Source organism: Pipistrellus kuhlii, unplaced genomic scaffold, assembly GCF_014108245.1.
Source record: "Pipistrellus kuhlii isolate mPipKuh1 unplaced genomic scaffold, mPipKuh1.p scaffold_m20_p_15, whole genome shotgun sequence".
NCBI classification, from domain to species: Eukaryota; Metazoa; Chordata; class Mammalia; order Chiroptera; family Vespertilionidae; genus Pipistrellus; species Pipistrellus kuhlii.
The window spans coordinates 7,615,410-7,641,875 of NW_023425460.1; the positions used below are offsets into that span (position 1 = coordinate 7,615,410).

Genomic DNA, 26,466 nt, shown 5'->3' on the forward strand with positions numbered 1-26,466 from the left:
CAAATCAAACATCATTATTATTTTAATAGAATTTATTGGTGACATTGGTTAATTTATACAGATTTTAGGTATACAATTCTATAATACATCATCTGTATATTGTGTGTTTACCAAAGTCAGGTCTTCATTTATCCCTCCTTTCCCTTCTTCTTCCTCCCCCTCCATCATTCTTTCTTTTTTTTCTTTTTCCCCCCCTTTCTTTGCTTAATCCCTTCACCCTTCTAACCCAGCACCTAATCCTCTCCCCTCTGACAGTTGTCAGTGTGTTCTCGGTATCCATGAGTCTGTTTCCACTTTGTTAGTTTATTTTGTTCATCAGATCTATAGGTAAGTGAAAACATATGTAGTTGTCTTTCTCTGACTGGCTTATTTCACTTAGCACAATACTGTCCAAGTCCATCTATGTTATCACAAAGAGTAAGATTTCCTTATTCTTTTTATGGCTGACTAGTATTGCATTGTGTAAATGTACCACAGCTTTTTCATCCCCTCTTCTACTGATAGGCACTTGAACTGCTTCCAAATCCTGGCTATTATAAATAATGCTTCAATAAACACAGGGGTGCATATATTCTTTCAAATTAGTGTTCTAGGTTTCTTTGGAAATATTCCCATTAGTGAAAACGCTGGGTCACAAGGAATTCCTTTAGATAATTCCATAACGCTTTCTACAGTGGCTGTACCAGTCTGCATTCCCACCAACAGTGCACAAGGGTTCCTTTTTCTCCTCATCCTTGACAGCACTTGTTTGTTGAGTTATTGATTATAGCCATTCTGACAGGTGTGAGGTGATATCTTATTGTGTTTTAATTTGCATTTCTCTGATGATAAGTGATGTTGAGCATCATTTCATGTATACTGGTCATTTGTAGATGAAACATAGAGTATGTTTCTTTGGAGACATGTCTATACAGGTGTCCAGGTCCTTTGCCCATTTCTTAATTGGATTGTTTGTTTGTGTGTGTGTGTGTGTGTTGAGTTTTATAAGTTCCTTATAAATTTTGGATAATAAGCCTTATCGATGTATTAGCGAATATGTTCCCCTATTTAGTATGTTGTCTTCAATTGATGGTTTCTTTGTTGTGCCAAAAATATTTAGTTTGATATAATCCCATTTATTTATTTTTTTCTTTTGTTTTCCTTGTCTGAAGCAATATATCAGGAAAAAATATTGCCATGAGAAATGTCTGAGATTTCACTGCCTATGTTTTCTTCTAGGATTTTTTTTATGGTTTTGAGTATAACATTTAAGTCTTTCATCCATTTTGAACTTAAGTGTGGTGTAACATTTTCTTGTAATCCTTTGAATTTCTTTGGTGTCAATTGTTCTCTTTCATTCCTGATTTTATTTGGGTTGTCTCTCTTTTTTTTCTTGACGAGTATGGTTTGTCAGTCTTCTTTATGTTTTCAAAGAACCAGCTCTTGGTTTCATTAATCTTTTGTATCATTTTCTTTAGACTCCACTTATTTTATTTCTGATCTGATCTTCATTATTTCCTTACTTCTATTCACTTTGGGATTTGTCTATTGTTCTTTTACCAGTTCCTTTAAGTGTAAAGTTAAATTTATTTTTTATTTTTGTTGTTTAAGGTAGGTCAGTAATGCTATGAATTTCCATCTTAGGACTGCTTACACTGTGGCCCACCCAGATTTTCTTGGGTTGTTGTGTTTGCATTTTTACTTGTTTCAAGGTATCTTTTGATTTCTCCCTTGGTCTCACTGTCAACCCATTCACTGTTAAATAATGTTATTTAACACCCATGTCTTCGTGAGTTTTACAGTTTTTATCTTGAGACTAATTTTCAGTTTATATCATTATGGTCACAAAAGATGCTTAATAAGATTCCAATCTTCTTAAATTTATTGAGACTTGTTTTGTGTATGATTATGTGGTCTATTCTACAAAATGTTCATGTACACTTGAAAAGAATGTATATTCTGCTGCTTTGGGGTGAAATGCTCTGAAGATATTAAATCCATCTGATTGAGTGTGTCACTTAAGGCCCCCATTCCCTTATTGGTTTTGTCTGGAAGATCTATCCATTGATGTCAATGGGTGTTAAAGCCCCCTACTATGACGTATTACTGTCAGTCTGTCCCTTTATGTCCATCAAGATTTGCTTTACATATTTAGGTATTCCTATGTTGGGTGCATAAAAAGGATACAGGGTCATATCCTCTTGTTGGATCAATCCCCTTATTATGTAGTATCCTTTGTCTCATAGCCTTGGTTTTAAAGTATATTTTATAAAATATAAGTATTGCTACCACAGCTCTTCTTTCATTTCTAATTGCATGAAATATCTTTTTCCATCCCATCACTTTTAGTCTCTGTGTATCTTTTATTCTGACATGGGTTTCTTGTAGACAGTATAGTGTATATGAATCTTGCTTTAAAAAATATTTTTATTGACTTCAGAGAAGAAGGGAGAGGGAGAGAGAGATAGAAACATCAATGATGAGAGAAAATCATTGACCAGCTGCCTCCTGCTCACCCCACACTGGGGATAAAACCCACAACCAGGGCATCTAACTGTGCCCTTCTGGTTCACAGGTCAACACTCAACCACTGAGCCATGCCAGCCAGTCTGGGATTTTCTTTCTTTGTAAAAAAATCAATAATATATATATATATATATATATATATATTTTAGAGAAGAAGGGAGAGGGATAGAGAGCTAGAAACATCAATGAGAAACACCAACCAGCTGCCTCATGCACCACCCCCCACTGGGGATGTGCCTGCAACCAATGTACATGCCCTTGACTGGAATTCAACCTGGGACCCTTCAGTCTGTAGATCGACGCTCTATCCACTAAGCCAAACCGGTTTTGGCAAGGACTTACTTTTTTAACCATTCAGCTACCTTATATCCTTTGATTGGAGCATTTAAGCCATTTAGATTTAAACAGATTATTGATAGGCACATATTGGGTCGGCAACTAAGTAATTGCGTATTTTTTAAACAAAGACAATTTTTTCATGGAACTAAATAACTTTATTCTGTAATGTATTGCCCATTTTGATCAATGACCTTTTGCCATCTTTCAGTCAGCATCATAATCCCACGTTCAAAAAACTTCTGGTTTTTATTAGCAAAAAACTGAATCAGGTACGATTTGACATCATCATCATTATTGAAATTTTTACCATTCAAGGAGTTTTGTAAAGATCGAAACAAAAAGTAATCAGATGGTGCAAGGTCAGGACTATATGGTGGATGTGGCAAAACATCCCAACCAAGCTCCATTAATTTTTGCCGAGTGACCAAAGATGTGTGTGGCCTTGCATTGTCATGATGGAATACAACACCTTTTCGATTTGTCAATTCGGGCCGCTTTTCTTCAACTGCATTGTTTAATTTCGTTAGTTGTTCAATGTAGACATCAGAATTGATCGTTCGGTTGGGTGGTAAGAGTTCAAAGTAGACAATTCCTTTGTAATCCCACCAAACTGATAACAAAACCTTCTTTTGATGAATATCAGCTTTTGATGTTGTTTGAGTTGGTTCACCTGGCCTGCTCCACGATCTTTTCTGCTTGATATTGTTGTAAACAACCCATTTTTCATCGCCAGTTATCAGTCGTTTAAAAAATGGATCATTTTCATTACGTTTCTTTAGCAAATCGCAGCTGCTAATGCGTTGCGTTAACTGTGATTCTTTCAGTTCGTGAGGAACCCATGTATCGAGTTTTTGAACATAGCCAAGTTGTTTTAAGTGATTTTCAATGCATGTATGTGATACATGAAGCTTCTCTGCAATCTCACGTGTTGTACTGTGACAGTCCGAATTGATTATTGCTTTGATTTGGGCGTCATCAACTTCAACTGGACGACCAGAGCGTTTTTCATCTTTGAGTGAAAAATCACCAGAACGAAATTTGGCAAACCAATTTTGACACTGCCGTTCTTTTAAGGCTTCGTCACCATAAACAGCACATAACTTTTTATGAGCTTGCGATGCGTTTTTCCCTTTGCGAAAATAAAAAAGCAAAATATGACGAAAATGTTCCTTTTGATTTTCCATTTTTCAACGAACGCCAAACGAAAACTACAAAACAGATCAAAAAACTTTTTTTACTGATTAACAGCTGAATAGCCAACTATCAAATAACAAAATGTGTTTTACATTTGTACTACGTCTGCAAACCTAAAAATTCAACTGAAGCCATGTGTGTGAAACCCGCAAGTACTTAGTTGCCGACCCAATATTAATTGCCATTTTGTTCTTTTAACTATATTCCTGTTTTTCTCTTTTTACTTCTTAAATCAGGCCCTTTAGAATTTCTTGTAATACTGGTTTGGTGGTAAACTTTTTTAGCTTTTTCTTGTCTGCAAAGCTTTTTATTTCTCCCTCAATTTTAAATGATACCCTTACTGGTAAAGCAGTTTTGGTTGTAGGTCCTTGCTTTTCTTCACTTTGAATATTTCATGCCAATTCCTTCTGGCCTGAAATGTTTCTGTTGAGAAATCTGCTGAGTTTTATGAGAGCTCATTTGTAGATAACCTATTGTTTTTCTCTTGCTGCTTTTAAGATTCTTTGTCTTTAATTTTTTGACATTTTAATTATGATGTGTCTTGGTGTAGATCTCTTTGGGTTCCTCATGTTTAGGACTCTCTGAACCTCTTGAACTTACATGTCTGTTTCCTTAACTGGGATAGAAAAGTTTTTGGTCATTATTTCTTCAAATAGGTTCTCTTTTTTTTTCCCCTCTATTTTTTTTATTTATTAAATTATTATCTGTGTATATATTTTAACATTGCCCCCCACCCCCCATACATACCCTCCCTCCCCTAATAGGTTCTTGATCCCTGGCTCGCTCTCTTCTCCTTCTAGTATCCCTATGATTTGGATATTGTTATGCTTCATGTTGTCCCAAGTTCCCTTTAATAATCTTCATTTAAAAAGAATGTTTTTATTGATTTTAGAGAAAGACAGAGAGAGAGAGAGAGAAACATCTGAAAGAGAAACATTGATTGCTATTCCTGTACACCCTCTACTGGGGATTGAGCCTGTAACTCAGGCATGTACCCTGACTGGGAATCAAACTGATGACCTGTTGCATGGGACGATACTCAACCAACTGAACCACACCTGCCCATTCTTTTAAATTCTTTTTTCTTTTTGCTTCTCCAATTGGGTGTTTTTCCTACCTGTCTTTCAAACCACTGACTTGATCTTCTGCTTCAACTAACCTATTTTTTATTCCTTCCAGTGTATTTAAAAAAAAAAAAAAAAATATATATATATGTATGTGTATATATTATTGATTTTTTATAGAGAGGAAGGTAGAGGGATAGAGAGTTAGAAACATCGATGAGAGAGAAACATCGATCAGCTGCCTCATGCACACCTTCCACTGGGGATGTGCCCGTAACCAAGGTACATGACCTTGACCAGAATCAAACCTGGGACCTTTCAGTCCAAAGGCTGATGCTCTATTCACTGAGCCAAACTGGTTTCAGCTATTCCTTCCAGTGTATTTTTGATGTTAAATATGGTATTAATTTCTGACTGGTTCTTTTTCATGGTTTCTATGTCATTTTTCATGCCGATGTAGTTCTCACTATGTTCCAATCATTTTTATAACTATTATTTTGACCTCTATATCTGATAAATTGCTCTTGGCAAAATAAATTTAGAGATCCACTGGATAACTTCAATATATTCTGTGAAATATTGATTGGAGCCTTTCACCTGTTTGCCACTGCTTATTACAGTAGAAAACGATGTTCAGGATTATGATACTAAGAATTAGTTCTCATATTTTTACTACAGGTACTTAAGACAATGGATATTAGATGCTATCTCCTTTCATAACGTGTTTTCCCCATATTTGTCTGACTTTAAGTAGCAGTAAGAAAAAGGTAGCTATGATCAGTTGTTTCTCTGTCAGTGGATTAGTCACATATACGTGCTAGCATGGATTAATTTTAAATCAAGTGACTTGATACTAAAGTATGGCTTACCCTGCAATTTCCTGACTCATTTCATTCTTTTTGATAAAATCTTTCAAAAACCACTTTCTTAGATACACTGACTAGAATGGTTTTTATTTAATAGTAGGGAGCAAATTTGTTTACAGCTGGTAATGTGATTTATTTATTTATTCATATGACTGACATTTACTCAGTAGCTACTCTATGCCAGGCACCATGTTGGGTTGTGGAGATACACTGGTGATTAAAATACATACTCTGCTCTTGAAGTTTATATTTTAACTAGAGATATGGTACACAAATTTATGCACAGGTGGGTCTGGCTGGCCTACCCTGATGGGGCCAATCAGGCCAGTGGGTGGGAGGGACCATGGGTGGTTGGCCAGCCAGCTTTGCCCCCAGTCAGGGGGTAGAGCCAGGCCAGCCCTACCCCTGATTGGGGTGGAGGGAGTCGATTGGGGGCCAGGGGAAGGGCAGCCACAATGCACGTCATAGCAACCAGTTGTTTTGATTGATTAGCTTATATATATATATATTGGGGAGATAAAAACACATAATAAATTAATAATTAATATAATAAGATAATTCCAGAGAGTATTAAGTGCTATTAAGGAAAAAGACTATATGAGGCAGTAGAAAATAACAGTGAAAGGATCAGTGTTCTAGCCATTTGCAAAAGGGCAGATAGTGTTTATTTGAATACCTTTCATCAATTTCATTAGGGAAGTCAGTTTCTGTAGAAGATGAGAAACTCACCTTGTCTGACCTTATCTTTTGCACAGATGTGCATCCACTTTTATCTTTACTATGATGACTAATTTATAGCAGGACAGAATATTTTAGATTCTTCTCTAATGAAGGAAGGTATTTAGAATCAAGGGTGGCAGTGACACTTTTTTGTGTTTGGATCACATTGATTACAAAAATATTTAAGTTTAATAAAGATGCTAACCAGCCCTACCTGAGTGGCTCAGCTGATTAGAGTGTCATCTGATACGCCAAAGGTTTTGAATTAGATACTGGTCCGAGCACATACATAGAGGTTGTGGGTTTGATTCCCTGCTGGGGCATGTTTTGGAGGCAAAGGATTGATGTTTCTCCCTCTCTCTCTCTCTCTCTCTCTCTCTCTCTCTCTCTCTCTCTCTCTCTCTCTCTCTCTCTCTCTCTCTCTCTCTCTCAAAATTTATAAAAACACACCCTCAGGTGAGAATTAAAAAAGAAAAAATATTTTTACCAGATTTTTTTTTTCTACAAAGATATGTTTTAAATATTTTATAATTGCTTTACTATGTCCCTAAAATTGATTTTTCAGAAAAATCATGTACTGCTGCTGGAATGAGTACAAGATCACTGTCTCTTTATATTGTGTTTCAGCATTAGCCAATTACTGGGGTGAGAAAGTCTGAGAAACCTTTATCCATAAATTCATATATTTAACAAGTCACAACCTTGAAACCTTGCTCTACCTGAAAGCACATTAAAGGTGCTTGACTCTTATTACTAGAGGAAATTTTTAATAGAAGCTAATTAAGCTACAAAACTCCCGAGTAGTTAACTGATTTTAGGGGCTAAATTTCTGGTACGTCTAATTATCCCTGATGGCTTTAGTTAGTGTTTCACAGCCATGACAGATGACAGTGAAACACTGCAGCGAAATTCATCCACCCTGACACCGCTAACCACCGGCTTCTCCCTCGCCAAGTAAAATCAATACTCTGTTTGAGTAAACACGTTTACAGCTTTATTAGGATGTCTTGCTTGTTCTGTAACAGCTACTTGAAGCTGTGGTAACAAATCGACTCAACTCAGTTAAACCTAGAGAGCTGGGTAAGAGGCCCATCGATAAGGTTGTTATAAAAATAAACTGCAGGAGATCAGAAAGCTGGAGCAAACAGTCTGGTAAATGTCAATATTTTCCCTTACAGAGATGACAAAAACAGTGAGATCATGTGCAAAGCCTTTTTTCCTCTAAAAAATGTTTCTTGTTTCACTGGATAAGACATTTCTACTTTTTGTGCATAATTCTTCTGAATGAAATTTTTGCTTCCTAATTCCCATGTGCATCTGGAACAGGAAGCTGGTGTAAATACTTGCTACGTTTCCTTCATTTCAGATTCTTTTCCTTCATATTTAGAGGCTTATGTTGGTCTTCACTGACTTTATAAAATGATCTTAGTCAAGTTACCTGGAATGCTTTGGTGGTTCAATCTTACCTGCTTTTATTAATGAAACAGAACATTTTGTCATCTGCAGTGGGAGGTCATTCCACTGCAGTGTTCACTCTTGCTGAACACTGACGTTGTATCTTCCAAATCCGCCTTCCATACTTAAGCATTTTACAAGAGCAAACAGTGTTAGCTTCAGACAGGCTGCACAACCTCCTGACTAGTGGTAGTACATAAAAATACCTGCTACTCATTAGGAGCAAACCTCCCTGGTGTCTGTAGCTCTACCAAAGTACTCATATACCCTCTTCTAGATGTTCACAGGTTGCTCAAAGAACTAACATCTGGCAGGAAATTCCCACTTCAATGTGGCTAGCTTAGACGACTCAGATGTGACAAAGTAATGGTCTCCTCCTCTCCTGCTGAAAAGTTCTCAGATGTAAACTTGTTTTTCACTTTCTACGTAGTCTAGTTAGTAAAACTTTTTTTTGTTTCATATTGACTACCAACAAGTCATGAATTTCAAGTAACAACTCAAAACCCATATGTTCAACAACACAGATTTTTTCTGGAAAAAGGAAATCAACAAACATTAAACTCTGAAATAACTTAAACAGCTACCGTGCCTGCCAGGGTAAGGTCTGACCTAGCAGGCATTTGCATAATGGAAACCAAAGCCTAAGTGGTGTCAGATGGTGCAGTGACTGACACGGACAGGAAGTCAATTCAGAGCAAAGGTTCCTGCAATAATAGCTCAGCCCAACACACCTCCCACACAAAGTGAGCAACTGAGTCATGCGGTATAACATATAGGCAAGTTCTCAGTGTGATGAGTATGAGGATAACTTATTTCCTCTTTCTGGGGTTGAAAATGGAAACCTGTCAAGTTCTATTAACTTGGCATTGCATTGGAATTAAAAAAAGAAAGAAAAAAAAAAAGGGAATCTTTTACTAGTAAATGGCCCTAATTCAGGAAAAAGCTCTTTAAGAGTATCACTAAGCACGGTTTTACTCATAGAGTTAAGGTGCCCTTCCACCCCAACTCCTTTCAAAATATGGCGTTAAATGTCATTCCTCCTCATGGAACAAAAATGTACAAGATCAGGTTAGCGTTCTAATTTTAAACCTAATGTGTGAGCTCTTGATGTGGTTCCCAAAATAAAATTTTAGCATATGCTTCTGTTTATTGTTAAAGCAAACATCTTGGGTACCCACATGTCAAGAAAAACTACATCAAAGGCTCCTATCCATTTGGGATATTGACTCTTGACCTATATAATTCCAAGAGGCCTCTATAAAAGACTGCTTAACTGACAACCTTCATTTGGGTTATGAACACGTGTAATTACTGGCTCATGAATTAATGAGCCGGGAGATCTGGCTTCTGCTAAGGAATATTTGCCATTGACTCTCTTTCTTTGGCCCTTGCTTTCCTCATCCGTCAAATGGGGGCTTTTTAATAGAGTGTGGTTTCATACTTAACATTAACCCATTCCAGGAGTTGCTTCATGAACCACTGAATAAAATGTGGATACGGCCAAATGGGGATTTATTTAATCTCATTTCATGCTGATTCAGATAAGACCTCATTTGAACATAGTTTCATTATTGAAAACATGAAAATATCTTTAAAAATACTTTCGGCACTAACATTTTAAGCAATATGTTAAAGACACATCGATACAGTCATAGCTGCAGGATAAAGGAGATGATAGTAAGCTTGTTTACGTGAGCTTATTTATGTCCTAATTCATTAGCAAGATAACAAATTTTGTTAATATTTACCTTAATTAAAACACCTGTATTTTATCAACTGACAACTGATAGCAGGGTGGTTCTGAAATTTTGAGAGCATTTGATGACAGAAACTGATTTTAATTTGTCATCTATTTCATGGGCTGGAAATAAAATATACACATCTTAACTCTATAAAATGTCAATGATAGCTGGATAATTTAAGACAAAATAAATTAAGAGACTGTGTTTATGCCCCAAATTTGGGAATTCAGATATCTAAAGTGAGAATAGCTAGGAATTTATTAATAGTTGCTAATTTTCATTTGTCTAATTTAGACCACTGTTGATAGTTAACAGCCTTACAACATCAGAAGTAACATATCCTACAAATATTTATGTAGTTTTGAAAATTGTTTCTAATGACTATTTATCATTGCTAAGACTCTGCTAGGTCCCAAGGCTATGCATCAGCATTACCAACATGTGATTTTATTTTTTGATTACATGAATTACAAAGCCAATAAAGATATACTATAACAAATTTAAACATCACTTAGATAAGATTAAACTTGAATACATTTAGCTTTATGAAAACTTACTATATTGCTACCTACGTTCATTTTGCTATTAATGATTGATTAAATTTGTTATATTAGTACCAGTATACAGACTAGTGTTTAAAAAACCACTTTGGCTATTTACTAAAGGAATGCAGTATAACAAAATGATTAGGGGTAAGAACGCATGGGTCTAACTTTTGAGTTTGAATCCTGGCTTTCACTGTGACCTTGGGCAAATTACTTGATCTTCAAACCTCTGAGACCAGAGGAACAGTCCAACTGAGCCTAGGCCCAGATGCCAATCCCAGATTTGTGAAGCGAAATTGAGAATTGTTTTTTAAGTTTCTGGGGTGCTGACATGCAGCAAAAGCTAACTGACACTTGTTGTATGAATCACACAGATATGGTAGGTAAAACAGGCTCAATCCATGTAATAGCAACTGGGATCACTATTGAATTCCAATTAGCTCCATTTGACTTAAAATTTTCTAGGCCAGAAAACTGATACACATATATTTTGTCATGTCTAAGAAAGTTAACTTCAGAAATTTTGCTTATGACATTTCCTCTGGCCCTCTGGAAATAAATAAAATTTTATAAATATCAATATTGTTTTCTTAGGATAAACTTTCTCAATTATATTCAAATATAGGAACATAAGGTTCATATCTGAGCTTCAGGGTCTGATAACCTACTCTCTCCATCTTATCCAAATCTCCAGGAGATAAAGTCCTTTGAATTACGTTAGCTGTTTATAACTGCTTCTAGGTGGAGGCCACCAGGGTACTAGATCTTTGAGAGAACATTTCATGCTTGTGAGATATTCCAGCGAACCAATGTTATTTCTCTTTTCTGTCATGGCTTGGGAATCAACGGTGCCTCTTTTAACTCACAGGGGCTTAAGCACTCAGGGTTCTGCAATATGTTTCTCGTCCAACGTCAGCTGACTAAGTCTCTGAATGTGTTACACTAGAGGAGTGCGTCATAAAGGTGTGAACCTCTATTTCCTTCCCCCCTGCATGAGGTTGAGCTACTGTCTGTGGTAAATTTCATATTCCTAATGGCCAATCCAATTCTATACTTCATGTGATGGTTTTAAGGAAAGGTGCTGCTTAAGAAATAAAACACCAAGCCAAAACCGGTTTGGCTCAGTGGTAGAGCGTCGGTCTGCGGACCGAAAGGTCTTGGGTTTGATTCCGGTCAAGGGCATGTACATTGGTTGCGGGCACATCCCCGGTAAGGGGTGTGCAAGAGGCAGCTGGTCGATGTTTCTCTCTCATCGACATTTCTAGCTCTCTCTCTCTCTCCCTTCCTCTCTGTGGAAAATCAACAAACACACACACCAAGCTGTCCTATTAGAGTTAAAAGATGAAAGGTTACTGTTGCTCTGGGTGGGGTAGGAGTATGCAGATCTAATCTCCGTTATCAGCAAGTGAGTTCTCTGCATACGGTGGGTCATATCAAGGTGTTTTTTTTTTTTTTTTTTTTTTTTTTTTTTTTTTTAAAGCAAAGAAGCGTGAGAAATGATATATTTAATACTTAGCAAGTAATTTTCTAGTCTTCTGAGTCTAACAGCAAAGGCAGAAAAGAAAAAAAAGAATTCTGCGCCACTTCTTTGCATAGCGCAATGAAGCAGCAATTACAAAGAATGGGAAAGTAAGCAAAAAGTGTTTGGGAACAAACAAACGAAGTGAGAATAGGAAATATAAAGATAATTTAAAGAATCTCCATGGCTGTCAGAAGTATAGGCAGGTGCTACATGAAAAGGAAATAGCATCCCTGTTCTGGAAAGTCAATTTTTTTTCTTTTTTTAACCAAAATTATTTTCTGAACATTAATTAGAAAGTGAAATTAGTGCTCCCTTTTATTAGATGGGAAATCGAGTAATTATTTACATTGTGATTGCCTAGTGGCTTTAAGAGTCATTTGCATATTGTAGGTGATATCTTTAGGGTAGAATACTTTCTCTGCTACAGTTATGAGCAATTTAAAAATAAAGTATTAGAGGCAGCACAGTTACCTTACCATCTTTCAAAAAACTAAACTGTTCTAAGCTTTTAATGAAGCTTTAGAAAAACCCCACATATTTCTATTGATTTCAGAGAGGAAAGGAGAGGAGAGAGACACAGAAACACCAATGATGAGAATCATTGATCGGCTGCCTCCTGCATGCCTGGTACTGGGCATCGAGCCTGCAATCTGGCTATGTGTTCTGACCGGAAATCGAACCGTGACCTCCTGGTTCGTAGGTTGATGCTCAACCACTGAGCAATCCTAGGGGGGCTAATGAAGCTTTTTTAATCCTAAGAATGTTGGTCCTTAGGTAAGGTCTCTAGTCATTTGTCTGAGAGTTATATCTTTGTGCCTGCCAAAGGCATACTCATTTGTAGTCTAAAGATGAATTATAGGTCTAGACCCCTGGTCAGCAAACTGCGGCTCGCAAGCCACATGTGGCTCTTTGGCCCCTTGAGTGTGGCTCTTCCACAAAATACCACGGTCTGGGCGAGTCTATTTTGAAGAAGTGGCGTAAGAAAAAGTTTAAGTTTAAAAAATGTGGCTCTCAAAGGAAATTTCAATCGTTGTCCTGTTGATATTTGGCTCTGTTGACTGATGAGTTTGCCGGCCACTGGTCTAGACCGTATTCCTACAACTGCCATGAAATATTTGACTAAATCATATTAGATTAACATGGGCTCATATTGACAGCCTCCTGGAAATACACTGTTAGGCCTCCTTTCATGGTACTTATGATTTTCCCCCTCAGTTCCCTTTACTGGGAAGACACAGAGGAAGAGATTTCATCGGGAACAATGACAGTGCCTGTCACAGAATGTTCTGATGGTTTCCATTTGTTACTGTGGCAGTGACAGAGAGGGTTCCCAATGAAAGGGCAGACCCGCGTGACCAAACGCAGCAGGACAACGAGAAGAAGTTTCCTCCTGACCTGGGAGATTAGCAAATCATACTTAGAGATCACAGAATCGTCTCCATTTCCAAGGGTTCCACTGTAGCACTTTGGCTGTTGAGGGAGAATGTGAAAAGGGTAGTTCCATGAAGGCTCGTTAGGACAAATGTGACAGAGTGCTTAAGAACCCCAAATAGAACAAGGAGGTATGCTTGTAGAGGCTGAGGGATTTGTCACTGTCACTAAACCCTTGAGATGAAACTATGAATTTAACTTATATACAACTTATATACATTGAGGTGTACATTTTAAAATTATACATGAAAACATATGATGTAGCCATATATATTTTATGTGGCTAATAGGAATACATGGTACTCTGGAACTGAAATATGGAATTAGCACAAGGTAGGTGAGGTGATGCTTTATCCAAGAACTTAAATTTGGGATTGATATATAGTTGTGCAAAGTCACAAAAGACTGCCGAAACCGGTTTGGCTCAGTGGATAGAGCGTCGGCCTGAGGACTGAAAGGTCCCAGGTTTGACTCCGGTCAAGAGCATGTACCCTGGTTGCAGGTGCATCCCCAATAGGGGGTGTGCAGGAGGCAGCTGATCGATGATTCTCTCTCATCGATGTTTCTAACTATCTATCCCTCTCTCTCCTTCTCTGTAAAAAAATCAATAAAATATATTTTAAAAAGTTACAAAAAACACTCTTAAGCTAGCAAAAATTGAAATAGGAGGCAAATATTAACTATCTAAAGATAGATCTCTTTTCTGAGAAAAGATACATTCTATCTATATAAAAGGCTTATATGCAGTGTCCCCTCAGGGGTTCGACCAGGAGTTTGATCACTTGCTATGACGTGTGCTGACCACCAGGGGGCAGCACGGAACATGGGTGATCAGTCGTGCTGGTGGGCTGAAGTAGTGAGGGAAGGTGAAGGCAGGGAACCTGAGCAGCCCTGATTGCTGGCCAGGCCTAGGGACTGTACCTGTGCATGAATTTCGTGCACCAGGCCTCTAGTATATTAATAATCAGGTAACAAAACAAAAAAGAACTACACAGTAAATGTGAAAGTTGTAATTGCCTCTCCATTTATCTGCAAGATAGGAGTATGCTTCCACAGCTGGATTATTTCAAATCCTAGCAGAAAGGAGTTCCTTGGTGTAGAGATGGGAGTAGGGGTTTTTAGCCAATGGATTTTTCTGTATTTTAAACTAACAATACCTCCTTTATTGTAAGATGGATGCATTGGCCTGGTGCTACTAAACAGATGATTCATATAACTTCCTGTATTCAGATTCCATGCTGATCAAGCAACTTTATGATCTGGCTTTCTGGATCTCAGTAGTGCAATCAATTCTACTGCTTAGCAAAAGCTCCTGGTTCAAACTCACCAGGGAATACAGTCCTTCGATTCCCTACCCTTTCTCTTTCTTTTTTGCAACAACCTTACCCTACAGTCCTGAGAATTCTACCAGAAAACAAAAGCTCCTGCCCTAACTGGTTTGGCTCAGTGGATAGAACGTCAGCCTGCAGACTAAAGTGTCCCAGGTTCGATTCCGGTCAAGGGCATGTACCTTGGTTGCAGGCATATTCCCAGTAGGGGGTGTGCAAGAGGCAACTGATCGATGATTCTCTCTCATTGATATTTCTAACTCTCTATCTCTCTCCCTTCCTCTCTGTAAAAAATCAATATATTAAAAAAAAGAAAAAGAAAAAAAAAAGTTCCTGTTCAATAAATGAAGTCATCTATTCAGATGAGAGGAAGTTTATCTCTGGCAAAACCAGCTTTTGTTAGTAGGGCTGGTCTGTGGTCCTCAGTCTAATGAGATTTCCCTAAAAGTTCAGAGAAGTAGTATAGTGCAGTGAGTAAGAGCACTGGTTCTGCTACTTTCAAGCTCTGAGACTTTAGGCAAGTTACCTCAACCCTGTATGTCTCAACTAGTTTTCTCATCAATAAAATGAGCTGCCAGGAGCTTTTATGAACATTATATGAGTTAATATAGGTAAAGTGCTTCAGGTATCAATTGGCTCATAGATGCTATATAAATTTATCTATTGCTATTACTATACAGTTTAACTTATGTCAACATGTTCAGCACATTCTATGTAAGTATTCCATTCCTAAAATGACAACATATTTATCTCATTGCATGACTCAGTCTTCCAAGATCTCATTTATCATGGGAACCGATCAGAGTAAAGTGAGAAAGAAGGCTCCCTAACTGAGGTACCTGCAGCAGAGTCCTGCCTAGTTCCAGCTTGCCGCCTTCTTTGTCTGTACAGATTTCAACCATGTGCAGTGAGGCCCGGTGTTTGGATCCAGGGTATGATGAAAGTGAATAGAGTGAGGAAGCTGTCATGTCTTTAAAAAGGGGTTAGCAAACTATAGACTGAAGGCAAAATCCAGCCTGTGGCCTGCTTTTGTACAGCTATGGAAGGTTTTTACATTTTAGTGTAAAAATAAAACAGAAAATAAGCAATCAAGCAAACAGATCAAGAAAACTATGCAAAGGAGCCTGTATATGGCTTGAAAAACTTAAAATTTTTCCTATATGGTCCTTTATAAAAAATTCCACACTCCTCTTTATTTACCTCACTGTACTGGGACAGTAACTGTATAATGAAGCTAGGGAAGTAGAATAAGATATTAATAAAAAAAGAGGCTGGAAATCCCGTAACAAAGAATCCAAGTGCTTTGCTGAGGTAGTCCACGCATCACCTTAAGCACATACAATCGGGGAGCTAGCTGTTCCTATATCTGTATCCTAAGAATGACCTCTCTCCTCCAAAAAGCCCCTGTTGGTCCCCAATCCTGGAAGCACTGCAGGTAACCAGGGCTCTGGAAGGGAATCTGGTGTTGCTGAGCCAGGCATCCGAGGGCTCCGGGGCCAGAGGCAGTGGCTAATGAGGTTACCATCATATGTCCTACTAACCATAAAAATATAGGACACTTAGAGTTTTAAATATTTTACTAAAAAAGGCTACATGGAGACAAGTTTAAAAGTTTCTGTACTAAGATTCCTGTTTTAAGCAATTTCTAACCAGGAAATCAATAGTGTTTCCTTAATGTGTTACAGAAGTTGGCCCAATTATGGATGGGCTATTTTTAGCCTCCATGGAGTGAGAGCTCTGAAGCAGTATGGAATAGAAAAATATAGCTGCAAAATACTCTAATCAATGATGAAGCCTTTCAGAGCAAAGAAAAGAGCATGGGGCATGCGACCAGTCTAATGGTTAACAGCTCAATTAAGCATGAACAGTTTCAAAGAAGAAAATATGAAAAATTTATGGTGCTACAAAAGACCATTAAAAAATATATACGTATTTTGAACAATGCTAAGTTAAAACCACTACACAATCTTAAATGTTTACCATGATTCAAATTATTTTCCAAGAAAAGAAGGACAATGGTCAGCTCCATTTGCCCTCCCCCCTTCCCCCCGGTCAGGCTTGATGGTATAAGAAATAAACAGATCAGGAGGGACTCTGGTGGGCTATCATTCTAGAATTTACAGCCTTACACACACCATAAGTTAGCTTAACTACACTTAACTTGAAGGAGTTTAGATTTATCAAAAGAACCCTTGAACCAGATTTTAGATCAATCTAAGTATAATGAAGCCAAGAATCTCCACTTGTTCTTGTTTTTGAATACTCATTTAAAAAATAATATGGTCCTTATCAATGGTCCCAGTTCTTGCTAAGTCTGAACCAGACAAAAATTTAGCTCTTCCCAGTAAAATAAACATCCAACTATTGTGTTAGAAACACATGTTAACCAATAATATAATCCTTAGTTATTAGCAGCATACTGTTTAATATTTATCACAATTTGTTTTAAAGAACAACAATGTATTAACATTTAAGCCCAAAGGGCCATGAATACACTGCATACTGTACTTGATGCAGCTTGTTTGTGCAATATTCTGACAGACACAATTAATCTTGTGAAAATGACTAGGGGATAGCACAACAGTAAGTCATCTTTAAGTCAAAAATACGTATTTCCCCTGTAGTAAAATACCTTCTTAATACTTACCGTGATAGTAGCATATGGAAAGAACGTTAGGAGTTAATTATTTAAAAGAAGAAATTAAAAGCTATTAAATACATAAATCTTGGCTATCTGGTAGAGACAAGGGTTAAGGAAATGTTTAACTTAGAAGTATAAAATAAATGAGTCGGTACCTCCAACAAATGCATCTCCGGCTCCATTGGTATCAACGATTTCTTCCTGGTCCTGATCCAAGACAGCAAAAGCAGTGACTTCATTCTCTGCAATTAGAGCCAGAGAAAGGCAGTCTGACTTCTCTCTGTGATACTCAATATTCAAACTCACCCATTAGAGCCGAAGCTCCTTCATCATTCATCTTCCAAAGAGACAAGAGTTCCAGGCTGTCTGTGCGCGCTCAGGAACCAAGGTACAGGGGCATGTGTAGGCAAGGCTTTTTGGGTAATTTTTAGGTGGATTTTTGTTAAGAGTTATACCTAGATGGCTCATTTTTGGGGGAACGACTGTACATGGTAACAGTACCTTTATGGACAGTGCAAATACCTGAACAGAAACGATAAGCTAAAGGAAGTATTTATAAGGACTAGGTCATGGATCTCTAATAATAAAGCTTCAGACTTGACTGCATTCTGGGAAGTGAAATCCTGGATACGGTAATGGGCTATAGATTTTAAAAATAGAAATATTGATTTCTCTTGGGTGTTTCTCTACAGAAAATCACAATGGCACAATAAAAATATAACTATTATTCTATTACAATACTTCATGTCAACGTCAAGGATTGCTGCTTTTATTTTTTGTTTTTTTGCTTATTACAATAACCTAACCTGGTTATTACAATAACCTAACCTGGTTATGCTTTAGTAAGGAGTCACTATTTCCTTTAAACTACATGTCAACTAGCAAAAGGGAAAGCTGCCACTGAATGTATGGGCAGAATAACTCAATGCCCCCCCCCCCCCTCCTTTTTAATCCTCACCCAAGGATATGTTTATTGGTTTTAGAAAAAGAGGGAGAGAGAAACACTGATATGAGAGAAATATCAATCGGTTGCCTCTTGTATGTGCCCTAACGAGATCGAACCTAGACTATGGGTATGTACCCTGACCAAAATCGAACCCACAACCATTTTGGTGTATAGGACGATGATCCAACCAACTGAGCCACCAGGACACAATGGGCTCTTGTCTCACAGCAGTCTGGACCAGGGCTTGGTTGTTTTGACTACAGAGGAACCTAATACAGTACTTTAAACTTGGCACATGGTAATGGAATGAAGTTATTTGTGATGAAATCTGGCCAAGAAGACATCTGCAAAAGATTGTATAGTGTTCTTTACTGGGGACTGGAACTTCTGAAATCACAAATTTGCATCCCTTATGGGGACAATGTGGTCAAAGCCTTGTAAACTTCAGTCTCACCTAAGATCAAGAGAGAAGGGAAAAGGAGATCTTGAGAACCTTAAAGTCTTAATAAAGAACTTAAAATCCCAAACAAACACTATGTTCTGTCTGCCTTCTGGTACCTGCAGCTAAAAAATACTTTCAACAACAGATAAGAAGAGATTTGAAACTGCAAAACAGCTCCCCTTGGAAAGACGGATAGTCAAGAAGGGCTCATTCACTTAGTGACCCCTTTTGACCACACGGCTGTAGGTGCTAAGAAGACTTCAACCAAAACCACCTTCTTAAACTCTGAGTAACTTTCCACACACTGTAACACCAGCACCTACATGGCAGTTAACAAGACTTTGATTAATTGGAAGTTAAGGCCTAGTTACCTAGGATTAAAATTTCTAGGGAGCATTCAAGACATACTGTAACATAGGGAGAAAAAAAGATGTAAGCAGACTTTATTGGAAATAATTAGGAAAGGGCTGCAATCTGATTTAGGAAAAGGTCTGTACCATAAATATTTATAAAGAAATCTGGTTTTATTACTTCCAAGTACAAGTCATACTATAAAGGGAATTAACAACTATAAACTAAGAACAAACACGCACTAAATAAGTAAAATGAGCTAAGTTAATAACACCATTACCATTTATAATAGGGTTATATTACATAATAATATAACATGTCTATAAAACATTTTAGGTAATATAAGAATTAATTACTGGATTACAGATTTGAAAGTAATTATATATAAATGGTAAATGAGCCACAATTAGATATAATTCCTCAAGTTGTTTGTTTGAAAAAGTTATTGCTTTATCCTTACTTCTGAATAGAACCTAATTCACAAAAGAGATTATTTTGAACTTTGTTCTTTAGAATCATGACTTCTTGGTCTTAACCACTGAAAATTCTAAATGAGTGCAGTTTTACTACATGGTTTTCCTGGATGTATGTGAAGATCTTTGATATGCTTTACCTTCACGCACCATAAGAAGTTCAATTTCCTGAAACGTAAGGTAGGATTATTTTCTTCCTTTATTAATACAAGTTAATATAAGAATGTCAAGAGTATAAAAGAGATATCCTAAATCAGTATAGACACAGTCCAGTCTCTATTATTCTGTATCTAGGGAGCTATATTATGAGAACTCCTTTCAAAATAATGACCATGAACATTTGCAAGACCCTAAAATGTGTTCTAAATAGTTAAAAAAGGATTTAAAATGTTCAATATACTTTAAAAAATATATTTCTATTGATTTCAGAGAGGAAGGGAGAGGGAAAGAGAGACAGAAACATCAATGATGAGAGAGAATCATTGATTGTCTGCCTCCCACACGCTCCACACTGGGGATCAAGCCACAAAGTGGGCATGTGCCCCGACCGCAAATGGATCGTGACCTCCTCGTTCACTGGTTATACTCAACCACGGAGCCATGCCAGCCGGGCCAATGTCCAATAATATTTAAATTCTATTATATTTTTGATACATTCCGATTTTTTGCATTAGTCGGTCAATGAGGCCCAGGTCTCTTATTAGGACTTAGTTTCTTAGGTATCAAATGGGCCTGGAATAGCTGTGGGACCAAGTAGCAAAATTATAGAAAAATGACAGTTCTGATGAAGCACTTCACTTAAGAGATTAAGGTAAGTCAGAGCCATTGTTTTCCAATTCTAATCAAACTTTTTTGTAAAGTGAGAAGAAAAAGGTTTGGGCATAATGAATCATGAGCTTCCTTAATCAGATAGAAAACAAACATTAACAATTCAGATTTGTTTGATGTCATTTATTAGATAAGACCCTCATGGTTTGAATTATATTTAGCTTATTTAAAAGACAAAATAGTAGAATTCAAATATTTTTCGGACAGTTTATACAAACAAATAATTTACTTTACACTTGACTATGACATAAGCTATACTTCTAATGGCTAGAATCAAAACATCCTCACACATCTGTAATGCTATGACAGTTATAGTAGAGAGTGTTAGTTCATACAAATGACAATATCTAAATAAAAATAAATAATTCAGTTGCTTAGTGCCAAAGAGCTAGATTGAATGTTTCTGTAGCCTTATCCCTCCTAAATTAACTATATATTTTAGCACTGAGGACACACAACCTCATGATAATTAATATCCTTAGGAAATTTAGTTCAGGGTACTTTACAATGCTTTGTGTTGTTATTATTTTGTTGATGTCACCTCTAAATTGTAGGGAAGATATAATTGCAGAGGATACATAGCAGGATAAGAGACTGGTAGGCAGGTGTTTTTAACTTTAGGCAGACTGCAGTCACCACCTCTGCCACTGCCACCAGGCATGGAAAAGACAGAAAAATTATGGCAAAAATTCCACCAGAACATGAAAACCATGACCGGGTAAAACCAGAACTCTTAAGATTCTTTAAAGAGGCTCCTGCATCTTGGCCATTCCTTACATTGAGGTAATTTCCAGAATACTAATAATGTTTTTGTTTGCTTGTTTTCTATTATTCTTTTATTTGGAGATCATTATAAACTATCAGAAAAGTGTTGAGAAAAATACATAGAACTACTTCATAACGTTTATAGAAATTTGCCAGTTTTTAGCAATTCCCCACATTTTCTTATTGTTCCTCCAATATATATATGTATATATTATTATTTATTTTTTTCAAGTCATTTGAGTAATAAGTTGCATATATTATACTCTTGATTTCTAATATTTCAGTGTGTATTTTCCTAAGAATAAGGATATTCTTTTAGATAACCATGATATAGTTGCTAAATTAAAAAACTTAACTATTGTTATTTTATCTAATCTATACTCCATATTCCAATTTTGTTAATTGTCTTTTATATAAAAACCAAAGGCCTGGTGCACAGATTAGTGCACTGGTGTGGTCCCTCAGCCTGGCCTGTGGGGATCAGCCTGAAACCAGCTCTATGACATCCCCCAAAAGGTCTCAGATTACGACAGGGCGGTTCCAGTGATGCATCCAGAACTGGGCTCCCACCTCCCTGGTTCTGGGGTGCGTCACCCGAGAACAGCTACCAAGTCATCACAGCTCAGCAGTTCCCGCACTGAGCATCTGCCCCTGGTGGTCAGTGTGTACCATAGCTATGGGTCAGACAGTTGACTGTCACTTAGGCTTTTATATATAGATTTTTAAAACCTGTTCAGGATCCAATCTAGAATCAAATATTATTTTTAGTTGTACTAGTTTGTTTTTAATCTTGTAAATATATAATATATACATATAGTTAAAAAATACAAATATATAAAAAGGTATGCTATAAAAAACTCCCTCTCAGCTCTTATCTCCCATTCACCCAGTTTCTAGTCCTACTATTTCCCAATTAGGTTATCACTGTTATTGCTTTCTTGTATCTCCTTTCAGGATTTCTTTATGCATATACAAACAAATCATTCTTATTGTTCTCCTTTAAAAAAAGTACCATAATATGCAGGTTGTATTGGATCATCTTTTATCATTTGGAGATCTATGTTGGTAAACAGAGAATGCCCTAATTTTTTTATTGCTGCATTCCTTTATTGATGGCCTTTTAAGTTGTTTTCAATCTTCTGTTATCACAATGTTGCAAAGTACTAATGCTTTTATTTTAAATAGACCCTAAATTTAATTATTTTACTTAATAGCCAAGTCAATAATATAATTCCTACTTTATATAGGAAACTGACACAAGGAAAACAAGTTGTTATACAAACAGCATGAAATATGCCAGTGTCAAAAAAGAGGGGAAAAATGAGAGTCCAGGAAATGCTTGGCTTTTCACTAGGATACACATTCCAGGATGTGAGCAAAGACACCCTGCTCAGACTGGCCTAATAAACTGGGGAGTTAAACAGATGACAAATATGCTAATAATAGAGATTTATAGAACAATCCTAATTAACAAGGACTGTTGGGAATGAAGAGCACTGGGTTAATTTAATTTTTTGGTTAACTAAAGAAATAGTAGAAAGTCTTTTTAGTTGGAAATCTTTGTAAATGTATTAATATAATCATATACCATGACATCCCTGCTTTAATTAGTTTAGTTTATTGAATGGAATGAAATTTTTCTTTGATAATAGAGAATCCGACAGCACAGTTAATGTCATTATTCTGAACATCAGTTCTTATTGTAGTTCCAAAGGCATAAGTGCTTTCATGAAAGGCAGGATAAATGGAATGGTGGCAAGTACACTGGATTAGGACTCAAAAGACCATGATTTTAGTCTGCTTTTGGCTCAGCTACTAATTTAACAAATACTTAAGAGCTTATCATGTGTCAAGCACTCTACTGGAGACTTGGAATACAGATATGAATAGGACAAAAAACCCACCTGTTCTCATGGGACCTCCATTCTAGTGAGGAAAGACAATGTACAAGTAACAAAACACTGAACAAGGTAATTTGAGATAATAATAAATGCCACAATGAAAATGAAACAGGATGATACGGTGAAGAATGACAGGGGGAAAGAGTTGATAATTTAGATGGGTGCTACTTCCTCACTGAGGAGGTGATGTTTGAATTGGGACTGCCATAGCAAGGACAGCCGTGTGAAGATTCGGGGCTAGAATACCATGTGCAGAGGTCCTGGGCTAGCAACAAGCGTGGGGTGCTCAGCCTTTTTAAGGTTAAGAAGGCCTAGAGTATAGTGAATGTGAGGAGATCAACTGTGTATTGGGGAGAGGGGAGTAGATAGGTTTGGATAGAATTTCATTCCAAGTAAAATGTGAAACCATTGGAAGGTTTTTTGTTTGTTTTTAAATATTTTTTAAAAAATTTATTTCAAAGAGGAAGGGAGAGGAGAGAGATAGAAACATTAGTGATAGAGTCAATCACTGATTGGCTGCCTCCTGCACACTCACATACTGGGGATTAAGCCTCCAACCTGGGCATGTGCCCTCGATGGGGAATTGAACCTGGGACCTTTTAGTCTGCAGGCTGATGCTCTATCCACTGAGCCATACCAGCCAGGGCACCATTGGAAGGTCTTAACCGTGGAGTGATACGATCCCATCTTTAATTTAAAAAGTTTATTCTGGAAGTCTTATAGAAAATGGACTGAGTGGTGAGGATGTGGAGTGGAGTGAATGATGCTACTTACTGGGAGACCTTGTGTAAGTCACACTCTAGATTAAACTCAGTTTTACTACTTAGAAAATGAGCATTACACTTGCTTTAGCTATTTTCTGTGACTTTTATTTGGATTAAGTATTAACAACGTTATGGAAGCACTCTGTCAAACATAAAGCCCTATAAAATTTATAAGGTGTTTTAAAGAGCTTATTTTCTTCAATCAGGCAATGATAATATTATTGAGTACTTGCCATGAGCTCTTTATAGTTTGTTAGATCCTTTGGGGAATATACAGGAGAAATATGAAGACATGAACTTAGAATCTAGCTGGAAAAAGAAATCGAGCATGTGTGAAAGAATTTGTGAAGTCTCATACAAGGTAACACTCCTTATAGTTGCAACAGGAGGAAAAGAACAATATGAATTTAATTAACTGAAAATAGTTTCATGGAGAAAACTGAACTTAAGCCAGGTACTGAAGCTGTGGCTAGTGAAGAGGCTAGGAAAAGAGAGGTATGCTACCCCAGGAGGCACGGAAAGTTTGTATGTCAGGTAAGACAAGAAGTAACATAATGTGTGTGGGTCGGCCATCTCCAGGGAGGCTTTGAAAGCCAGACAATGGGATGCAACTATAATTTTTAAGTAAAATTCAAATGTTTACTGTGCCCCCAGCTATTGCACCAAATGTTTTAGGTACTTTATCTCATGCATTCTCACTGCAACCCCATGAATTAGGTATAATTGACCTGATTTTATGAATGAAGTCACCAAGCTCACAGAGGTTGTCAACTGCCCAGCGCCCCGTGGCAAAGTAGGACTTTGGAACAAAAAGGATGAGAAAAGAAGTAAAAGGTGATTCCAAAGCTGTCATTCCAGCAATGTTGGAATTTCCAGCCAATGGTTTCCTTAAAAAAGGTGATCACGAAAAAAACAGATTTTGATTAAGCAGTATACAGCAGTTAACTGACATTTAAATTCCCTTCCCAAGCCCTGTACTGATAACTAAATGTGACTAAATTGAGTAGATAAATGCTCCGCAGAGAACAGAGGCAGTATAACATTGTTGTTAAGAACACCGACTAGACGGCTTCGGTGCATATTCCCAATTACTAGTCAATTCCCACTTACTTGCTTGTAACCAAGTTAAACCCTCCGTGCCTTAGTTTTCTTACGCGTAAAATAGGGACAATAACAGTAATTACCTCACAGGGTTTTTGTGAGCATTAAATCAGTTAATGCACTCAGAGCAAAACTGGCACATTTAATGAATACATACACATGAGGATTATTAACCTTAAAATGGAACTTTTGGGAACGGGAATTCATGTCTTACTTAAAACGCTGCTTCCGGAGGCACGGTTTTGACCTTGAGCACTATTCTCATCTGCAATAATGTCTTTTAGTTTGTTCCTTTTTCCTTCTATTGTAATTTCCCACAATGTTTCAAGTAAATGCCATTAAAGTCTTCAGTGCTGAATGTACACAAGTAAGAGAATCAATGAGTGTTTGCTTTGAATATGAAAATATTTTTTCATAGAAAAGTGACCAAGAAAACAATGATAGATGGCATTTCTGCACTAAAACCTTATTTCCCCTTTGTTTGGTGGCTTCTGATATCTTTAATGGGTTCAACTAAATGAAGCATATCACTTTAATCTTATACAAAGCAGTTCTTTTCAACCTGTTCTCTGTTTCTTTATATGCATTTGCTCCATTCTCATGTCTATAAAAACTGGCTTAGCACAGAGGTCACTGGCCATCCATGGATTCTCTAACCTTGTTGAGTACCTATCTTTGATCCAGTTGGTTATGCCAGGAAAAGAGCGGGGGCTCACGGCACAAAACATGGCTTCTCAGGGAAGAGGGGCTACGTGAAAGGCAATTTGTCTGATGATCTCTACCACCCAGAACTATGCTTGGCTTATTATAAGTGCTCAGTAAATATTTACTGAATGAAAAGAGTGATTTTTATGCATACAAATCTAATTATGTTATTCCCTTGGATGGTTCTCTATTGAAGTTTTAATTCCAGGGCGTGAATCCAGCCAACTGTTCAAACCTCATCTTTTGCCATTTCCTGACCTGTAACTGTTCTCTTGCCATACTAATAATTTTTCAAGGAATTTTATGCTTGTGTACATACCAAGTTTACTGATCAGATTGTCTTTCACTATTAAGTTACCAAATCCCAAGTAAATCTTGCTTTTTGGATGTAGTTCTTGACCTCTTGATGTTCTGGTAGAAGCATAACTGCTTAGTTCCTCTTCTAGGCCATCATTTTTAACCTTCACATACCTCTAAGAAAATCCTTACCATACTTATAACTATTTATGTGCAAGGATTTTCTCCCCTAAAGAACAAGCTCCTTGTGGGTAGGAATCGTGACTTAATTTTATTCCTATCTCATAGCTCTGTACCAACTACACAGTAGGTGCTCAATAAACATTATTATTACTGAATGATTATTCCTATTGGATTTTAAGTTCCTTATGACTGGCCTCTGTTTCATCTAGCAGAGTATAACTCACTATATATTTTCAAAATAATCTTAAATAACTGTTGTATAACTATAATATACTTCTCTAGGTTAGTTTAGTAAACCAAATAAACTAAATATTGTAAATAATCCCATTAAAAAAAACCTTTTTATTGGGGTTACATT

General features: G+C 37.0%; 1 protein-coding gene across 2 annotated transcripts in view; it reads right to left on the reverse strand.

Annotated features, from left to right (window-relative positions):
• Positions 1-26,466, reverse strand: part of ADK (adenosine kinase) — a 418,239-nt gene that overhangs the window by 17,014 nt on the left and 374,759 nt on the right. For both annotated transcript variants that reach the window (XM_036438185.2, XM_036438186.2), the window contains exon 10: positions 17,508-17,594. In XM_036438185.2, coding sequence (XP_036294078.1) covers positions 17,508-17,594 — 87 coding nt within the window. The remainder of the gene's footprint in view (positions 1-17,507; positions 17,595-26,466) is intronic.